Raw genomic sequence first — 9,250 nt, 5'->3', positions numbered from 1 at the left:
GTATAGGGTTGTAATTCGATCTTAGCATTCGATTTGTTGTTTCCCATGGTGTTTTTTAAAAGATTGATGGCTTCTTGTAATCTACCCGCTTCAATGCCATACCTAGTAAATCAACAAATTCATCAAGATCTATAGTTTCTCTAGAAGAACTGTAGAATAGGTAGTACGGGATGAAAAAGACCACTCGACACAATTCATTCTATTGTTCTGGTTCATTGGTTTGAATCGTTCTCACTAATTCATCTTCATTCTAAATTTTCAATCGGTCTGTTGAATTGATTTTCATTTGGTCTTCATTTTCAATCGATCGGAGTAATCTTGATTCATCTCGTCTGTTGATTCATCTAGGATCTTGTGGGAAAAAACTGGAGAAAACTGAGGAAAACATGTTCCAGGCAACTTCGAGTGCGGAAGACGGACGTCTGGAGACTGTGTTACGGTCACAGCTTGTGTCACTGGTAAGTAACGCTTTCACTAGCTGTGAAAGGGAGGGGGTGGTGAGGCTACCAAGGGGGGGTGGTGGGGATACCGGGATCCTAAAAATATTATGTATAAATTAAATTACATGTACATACTGAGTTTAGACTACATGTAACATGTAATACAATGTACCAAAACACTCATTACATACACATGTACACTTAAAACAACATGTAATATGTAACAAAACACTATTTACACCTCATAACTCAGTGTCAAGAGTTAAAATGCTTATAGTACATATTATACATAACATGTATATGTAATTAAGCATTACTAGTAATAATCATTAACATATATTAATGATCAACCCTGAACAAATGTAGTGATAATCACAAATATCACCACAGTTAGGTTTAGAGAGGAAGGTATATAAACCCCTCCCCTCTCAGCCTTCAAGGAATTTCCCCCAAGCAATTATTACACTACACTTTTAAAGAACAATATTAAAGTTCTACAGAAGTACATATCAAGAGTCTTACAAAGATAAGACTAGTGATGACTTCTTACAACTTTAATCAGTTTCCTGATTAAAAGTAAGTAATACATTCCTTCACATCCCTCTGGATCCTCTACTTCCCCCAGGTAGAAATCAAACTAGGTTGGTGACCTCTAACAGCCCCAGGTTAGTGACCTTAAGAAGAACTTTCAGGTTGGTGACCATAAGAATAACCCAAGGTTAGTGACCATAAGAACAACTAGTTTGGTGATCTTTATCTCACCCTTTAACTCTGTCCACAGAAGATTAAAGGAGGGTCTTGGATCCAACCCTCAACCATTAATAATAAAATTAGTTATTAATTATAATCTCCTTTTAAGGAGTCACTTAACTGTAGTCTGTCTGGATTTGTCCCAACAGACTACTAGTTCTATTTCATTTCTTTCTTTTCTTTTCTTTATTTCACTTGTAGATACTACATATATGAAATAAAGAGTAAGAGTTATTGAAATCCTACCCACCAATTGCCCAATTAGTGAGCCTAGAGTCCTCTTACTGAGCACCTACCCTCACAGAAGCCGATTGAAGAATACAAAAGAAGCAGATTTAAGCCAATTGAAGAATACTAAAGAAGAAGATTGAAGTTGATTGATGAATACTCAAGGAGATTGAAGCCGATTGAGGAATACTAAAGAAGATTGAAGGTATCAAAGAAGATTACAGAAGATTGAAGCCAATTGACAAATACTAAAGAAGATGGAAGCCGATTGAAGAAGATTGAAGAATACTTAAGAAGATTGAAGCTGATAAAAGAAGATTACAGAAGATTGAAGCCGATCCAAGAAGATTGAAGAAGGGTGAAGCCAATCAAAGAAGGGTGAAGAAGATGGAAGCCGATTGAAGAAGATAAAGAAGATTGAAGCTGATAAAAGAAGATTACAGAAGATCAAAGCCGATCCAAGAAGATTGAAGAAGGGTGAAGACGATCAAAGAAGGATGAGGAAGAGAGAAGACAGTCAAAGAAGTTCAGTGTAGTGTAGGTTTTGTTGAACAAGGTGGATGGGTGGAGACTATGACAAAAGATGGATGAATGTGGATGAATGACTGGCCAATATAAGATGATCGGTGATGGTGTGTGTGTATGGGTTGTGTGATTGGTTGAGAGGTAGAGAGGTAGAGAGGTGGTTTGTACAATTTTCATCATCTAATGTGAAGTTTTCATCTTTGGCGTCTTTGTTTATGGTTTGTTAATTGTCGTTTTTTGATTATCGACATTTGTTTGTTGATTTTCGACTTTTGTTTTTTTGATTTTTGAATTTTGATTTCCTCTTTTGTGGCTTTCCTGGTACTTTTTGTGTCAATGCGACAATGGGGTGACAAATGTTGAGTTTCAAGTTGTAAATCTACTGAAATTTGGGCCGTAACCTGGTCTGAGAGGGGTTTCTGCCATGACTTTTACTCCAGTACAGGCGTTTTTGCCCTGTATTTGAGTATTTTCTGTAGTTTTGTCTTTGATTTTTGAATTTCACACTTCGTTTTTTGATTTTTGCATTGTCACCTTGACACCTCTTGCATTCCGTAATCCTCCATCATTTCTTCAAAGATCATAGAATCACTCTTTGGAAATCAGATGTCGACGCCGCTTTTAGAAATTTACCTGTATCTTGCCAATGGCAACTTTGTCAAATTGTGAAAGTCGGTAAAGCATTTCATGCGGATAGGAATGTCAATTTTGGCTGTTCAAGCTCCCCCAAACTTTGGTGTGCTTTTTTCTCCCTAGTGCTTTGGATCACATATTATGAATTTAATATCACTGATCTCAATGCCTACATGGATGATTCTTGGGGCATTAGCCTCGCCTCCGATTTGGTCTCTTTCAAAGGTCAAAAGATTCCCTTAAACCAAGCCAAATTTTTACAAATATTCGATTTTATCAATCTACCCTGGGCTTGGGAAAAACAGATTTCCGGCAGTACCCTTGACATCATTGGTTACTCTGTCAACTGTGAAGACCTTTCCATTTCTCTTCCTGAAGCGAAATGCCTTTCCCTCATAGTTGCTCTCAGATTTTTCACCTCGAAACTTTCTCACCCCTTATTCGACTGGCAGCAAATCACCAGTTGGGCAAATTGGGGCCTGAACATCTTCCCTCTCGGAAGATGGTCCCTTCAATCTTCATGGGATAAAATAGCAGGTAAATCTTTACGCCATGCACATATTCCCCTCAAAAGACTGAATGTGGAAGATCTAAATTGGCTACCGGATGCCCTTGAATCATAGGCAGGTCGTCAAATGCTCAAATCTCTACATTGGAACATTAACAAAGCAGATGTCATGTTCTTCTGCAACGCATGCCCTACTGGTTTTGGGTTTTGGCAACCTTCCAACGGACATGCCTGGAGCTACACTCTTCCGCCGCCTTTCCGTTGTAGCTATTGGGCAGAACTTCTGGCCGTTGTGTCAGCTGTCCAAAAAGCAACAGAATTAAAAGTTTCTAAGGTAGTCATCTTCACTGATTCAGAATCAGTAGCATACCTCTTCTGTTCTCACCGTCCTACCCCATCGGGTAGGTTGCTCTTTAAATTTGTGTATCTCTCATGCTTAACAAAAACATAGATGTTAAAGTAGGACACGTTCCTAGAGAAAATAACCGAGTAGCAGACGCCCTGTTGAAAAATAAGACTGACCTAGCTTGCGCGATGGTCCCAAATATTCAAATCAACAACCTTTTTCCTGACGCGTCTATTGTAGCTGGAGGTTATCAAAATAGGTCCCTCATCCTTTCGTCGGACCGTCAATAGCGGCCAGTTCTTTCGGCTTTTCCTCAAACTTCTCAGAATTTTTTTATCATGGTCATTTCAAAAAACCCAAAACTTTCCGCTCCCACTCCACTAAAAACCCTAAACTTTCAACAACGAGAAAAGTTAAATCAAAAAGATATCTTAAATCATTTAGAACCAGCTACCATCAGAAAATACAAATCAGGGTTTAACCGATTCAAGAAATTCTGTGAAGACCATCTCATCCGCCTCTGGCCAGACAAAACAAATTTAGCTCATTTTGTCTCAGTCATATCTAGAGAGGTTCAACCAGAAACAGTAAACAAGTACCTTACAGGAATAGTTTACTGCCTCAAGGAGAAATTCCCTTTCTTAGTAGAAGCTCGTCTATCGACAAAGGTCAAAGCATCAGTTCAAGGCTGTCTTAAGACAAGGTCAATACCAACGGTACAAGCTAACGCCTTCACCATTAGGGACATCAAAACTTCAGCATACTTCTTCAATTCTTCATTCGACAACGCCTTATTCAACACAATTATTGCTTTAGGATTCTCAGGCCTTCACCGTCTCGGAGAACTTACTATTCCAGACACAATCAATCTCAAAAAAAATCAAAAATCAATACGTTGCTCATCTCTCATCTTCTTGATCTGTGGTACTGTAGCTTGTTACAGTCAAACCCGCGCAATCACATAATTTGGGTGGAAGACTTTTCCTATGCATTTTGATGGGTTATGCAATCCCGTTGTCAAATTTGGCAGTGAAAAGCATCAAGATTGGGGAATTTTTCTATGCATTATCACGGGTTATGCAGCTGCGCGGGTATGCAATTGCGCGGGTTTGACTGTATAACCTCCCGTACCACAAGGGTGACCCAAAGTTCAAGGGTACCCCTGTTTCTACTGTCAATCATCCGGGCAATAAAACCTGTCCAATCCGTACAATCCTTCATTACACTCACTATCGAGACAAGAAGTTCCCAATTTTTCCTTTCTGGTTAGTCAGATCAAACGGCAAGCAACTGACTCATTCTTGGTTCATGGAAAGAATGAAACAAATCTTTGGCAACGAAAGAACAGGTCATTCTCTTTGAGCAGGAGGAGCAACGGCCTTTGCACAAAGTGGTATGGAAATGGGCACCATTCAAACGATTGGTAGATGGTTATCCAAAGCGTTTCAAACATACATCCGTACACACCCAATCCTCAATTTGAACAAAACACAACGTTATAATCATGCATCAGGCTTTACCATAGGAGAACATGTAGAATTCCCTGGAGCGGTTCTCGTGAGTCAACGGTTTAAAATTGAATATCATACAATTCACAAAGGTTCCTTTGGAACTCTTTGACACAAAGCCATGCAGCATAAGCTGACATCTTGCTTCTTCATTCTTTCCTACAGCCTTGGGCCAGTAAAATGCAATGATTCCCATTTGATTCCACAATCATGGGGCGCGTTGAGTAAGTCTTAACTTCTTAAGATTCTACTTCTTGACAATGACACTCACAAGAGTTTCTTCACACAGAATCTTGTTCATAGAACCTCTTCCCTGTAGAGTTCTACAACTGTTTTATCGCTCAGAATCTTTTGTGATCAGCACAATTGTCCCAATAAAACAGTTGAGCTTTCATGTCCTTGACTGACATCTAAAAAAGCCTCAGCAGCTAACATAGGCGTTTTGGCACGGATTCATACAGATATAGAGAAGTCCAACACCTTTCACTTTGCTGATACGAAGAATCAGCACATCACTACTCTATACCTACGAGGGCGGTTGAACTTCGGGGTTTTTCTCAAGTCCTCCGAGCTTTGTTCAGTCTGTGTTTTTGTCCTGTCCTAGCTTTATCATCTGGTAATAAAGCAAGCCTCTGTGGCCGTTGAGCGTAAAACCCAGATACCAGGTATCTAGAACCAAGAGATACATTCCCTCGGGATCCTCCAATAACCCTCACTGAGATCACTCGTGTTCTTGCAAGGTACGTTGCTCTTTCATCACACTTGTGATTCTCCAATAACCGTCGCTGAGACCACTCGTGTTCTCTCAAGCTTGACCTTCTATAGGATATGGTCTTGGAAACAACGTATCTTCTCCGTCCATTCAACAGTGTCAAAAAGAGATTTGACTTGTCGGTGGCAGAGGCAGGGATGATGAAGTTCCACGGCTCATTATTCTTTACAAAGAGGATTTTCCCTCTGATGAAAAATTTTATGATCAAGGATTGCAGATCGTTTTCATCAGGAAATATGGTCACTTCTACCTTTCTTACCTGCACCGTAGCTTCCCCAGTCTCAAAGTGCGCTTTGATAAATGATGCGCATAACTGAACGTCACGGGTTTGCATTCCTGCGTTGGACTCGCACGCGTTTCTTTCAGATTGCTTTGCTGTCGAATATGATCAATCCAACTCACCTTCACGATCCGTAGGACACATTTATCTCCACTTCAAAGATAATCCACACACAACGTCCTCCTCAAAATTCCATGACGAACGATAGACACAATCTTCGCCCCACACGCTCACATTCAGGCTCGTCAAACATGTGCTCAGATTCTGGAACAGTGATTGAGGAAAGCGATCTAGCGGACCACTTCAGCCTTCAGGAAAAGTCTCATGCACAAGTAACCTCGTCTGAGCCGTCTTCTGCTTCGATTCAAGACTCGGCTCTATGGTCCCCCAGTCCGCTCTATCCTGGATTAGTCACCTCGCCTTCTTTGAAGTTTCATTCGCACTTGCAACCATACCCAAGCGGTATAAGTGCCAGTCCTTCAACTGTAATGAATAGGCAGATGGTCGAGGAGGCCAACTTTCTTGCGTCATTCATTCCTCAGTCAAGTCATGGTACATCTTTCCGTGACCCCTTCGACTCGCCGCAATTGAAGGCTCAAGATAATCCGGAAGGTCAGAATTGGGAAGCGATTCTTCGAGACAGAGAGTCCATTCCGACTCCTCTCAAAGAAGTGCTTTCTACAAGGTATGATCCTTATGATCCACCGTACGGTGTAGCGCAATCTCCAGGCTCATCGCATGGAGATTTCCAAGATATGGAAGCCCGCCGCCTAGAAACCATCATTTTATCAACTGTATCAGATTCTCAGGCGCTGCAGCAAGGAAATGCCACCGATCATGGTGACCTAAAATGGGAAGATGCTATCCGAAAGAAGCATCGTGTCAACTTTTCCAAGTATCCAACGTCCCTAAAAGACTCCGAAAGTGAACGGGAGGCATCGAGTCCTACTTATCAGATGTCTAGGAATCAGCTCCATCCTCCCTTCTTCGGTCCTGCACCACGTCGAACTATGTTCGACCGCCGAGGGAACTTCAAGCTGGGGGACTCTAAGATACGCGACTTGCTACGAATTTTTCAAGGCCTGGGATCCATAATAGGGTTTTCCATCCTTACCATAACTAGCATTGTAAGTACTCATAATCAGCGCCTTGTCTGTAGAATGTAGCATATGAATACCTTCCGGTTAATAACCCACACGTTACGGCTTACTTAGGCCGTTCATCCAGACCCAGCGCCCCCACAACTCAAGTCACTACAGGTCTATCTCTATTTTCTCATCTCGATCCTATGTTTGTCATTGAGTGTATGGCGTCTATCCAAACGATTGTGCGGAACTCCGCGCGATTCTTCCGCGAGAGGGCGCGCCGATGAGGATGATGGCTGGTCCTGGGGTCGGCGGGAGCGCGCAAATTATAACCGACGTCGTAGGATAGAATCGGGACTGCGTGATTCCTACGGTTACAGAAGTACACCCCAAGCTATATCAGTCAATTTCATCGTCGATGGGCGCGTCTTCGCGGGTGCAAGCCCCAACATAACAGAGTCACCGAATACGTATGGCCAATCATTGTTATCGCTGGATCGTCGAATGGACAGACCGGGAATCGCCGATCAGTCCAAGTCAAGATGGGGGGATTGGCACGAAACACTCATGGTGGATAACCAATTCCATCTCAGCAATATGAGCCCACAAAAGCGGCACATGTTCGGTCTACAATGGTATGAAAAAGCTCGAAAGCTCAAACAGGATTCTTGCCTGGATGTTCTCTTTGCACTAATATGGTTTGGATGGGCTATCTGGACAATCGCATTTAAAGACAAGTGTATGATAGGTTCTTTTGAAGGGTGGTAAGTTGATCAAGCTCGAGATACGATAAATCATTGAGCTTCGCGTCATGTTTTCCAACGGCAGAATACCAAAAGCTGACATGCTATGTTATATGATTTGTTTGATAGGTGCCATGCGTACAACACGTCGATTGCCATAGCAGTCATTGTTGCCTTATCATTTTTGGCCAGTACATGGAATATGATTTGTCTGATAATCCGTAATAATCGTCTATTTAGATGACTCTTTTTCCAAACATTGGTTAGGGAGAAGCCATCAGTTTGCGACTGCGGATCAAGTGGAATGCAACCCCAAATTTGTTCTCCTGATAGCTGATGACACTTTCATAATCAAGCAATGGTGTGTTTCAAGGTACCCATTCTTAATCCTATCTTCATGATGATATCCATACCATCCCACCTGTATTCTCAGCGTACTCGTATGTTATTGTTCTGCGGATATTCTTGTCTGCGTATTGAAGCGCTAAACAACCCCCCGCTCAGAAGTGTGTTTGTTCCTCTGTTACCGACCTCCGACCCCCTACTCATTTTTCTCTATAAAAAAAATTGAGATATTGATCTGCTTACAATCCTAGTCTGCTCAAGGGTATCTATCTGCCTCTCAAACCGCCTTGAAAATCATGTACTACTAATTTGGCAGCGAGCTCCGGGGCGTACGTGGTGGAGACTGACGTGGTGACACCCCTGTCTTTCGGAGGCGTCGTGGCGGGCTGGAGTAAAACTTACCTCAGCGTCCAAGACTGGCTAGATTCCGGCCAAAATTATCAATGTGTTGGTTACTAAGACTTGACCATGTGAAGTGAGGAATTAAAAAACGCCTTGTGACATCAGCCCGGCCTTTGTAACGAAAGCTAGTGTTTGTGACAGCCACTCCTCACTCTGCTCCTAATGATCAGTTAAGCTTATGTATTGGGCCTATCCGGCCTTATTCGCGCCATGCAAAGATTTGAGCAAACAAAAGTCTGTACATGGCAAAACGCTCCTTGAACGAGGCAACTGACAGTGCTATAGTGCTTATCGCTGAAAATAGGAAATGTAGAACAGGGTTGTGCCCCAAAGATTAATTTTTGATAGGTGCCGCCAACCAAGGAACGACTTGGCAGCTAGGTCCATGACTGGGGCGGTGGTTGGAACGGCTATAAGCATATGCCTATAGCGAGACCATGGCGGCGAGCTTGGAAAAATGTTTTCCTTCGAGGAAAGGAAAACGTATCGCTATTGTGCGCTCCAAGCTCGAAGACCGCCAAGCCCAACACACCCAGTTTTCCTCATTCACATTTAGTATCAATTTCCTAAGTAATTTATCTGTTTATTCTTTGACATAAAATCATCCGACACAAGACGACAGATAACCAAAACGGTACACAAAAAGGCAAACGGAAGATCAGACTAGATTAGGAAAATGGCAACG

At 42.1% G+C, this 9,250-nt stretch overlaps 1 protein-coding gene across 1 annotated transcript; it reads left to right on the top strand.

The window, feature by feature from the left end:
- Nucleotides 1-6,241: 6,241 nt before the first annotated feature.
- MELLADRAFT_58667 (uncharacterized protein) lies at nucleotides 6,242-8,622 on the top strand (the record flags this gene model as incomplete). Its single annotated transcript, XM_007403891.1, has 6 exons — nucleotides 6,242-7,117; nucleotides 7,205-7,839; nucleotides 7,948-8,009; nucleotides 8,059-8,179; nucleotides 8,415-8,425; nucleotides 8,480-8,622. 6 exons carry the CDS (start codon nucleotides 6,242-6,244, stop codon nucleotides 8,620-8,622), a joined length of 1,848 nt encoding a protein of 615 aa, XP_007403953.1.
- Nucleotides 8,623-9,250: the final 628 nt, after the last annotated feature.

The sequence above is a fragment of the Melampsora larici-populina genome, assembly GCF_000204055.1.
Source record: "Melampsora larici-populina 98AG31 unplaced genomic scaffold MELLAscaffold_1, whole genome shotgun sequence".
Classification (NCBI taxonomy): domain Eukaryota; kingdom Fungi; phylum Basidiomycota; class Pucciniomycetes; order Pucciniales; family Melampsoraceae; genus Melampsora; species Melampsora laricis-populina.
This window is presented reverse-complemented; position numbering and strand designations above follow the sequence as displayed.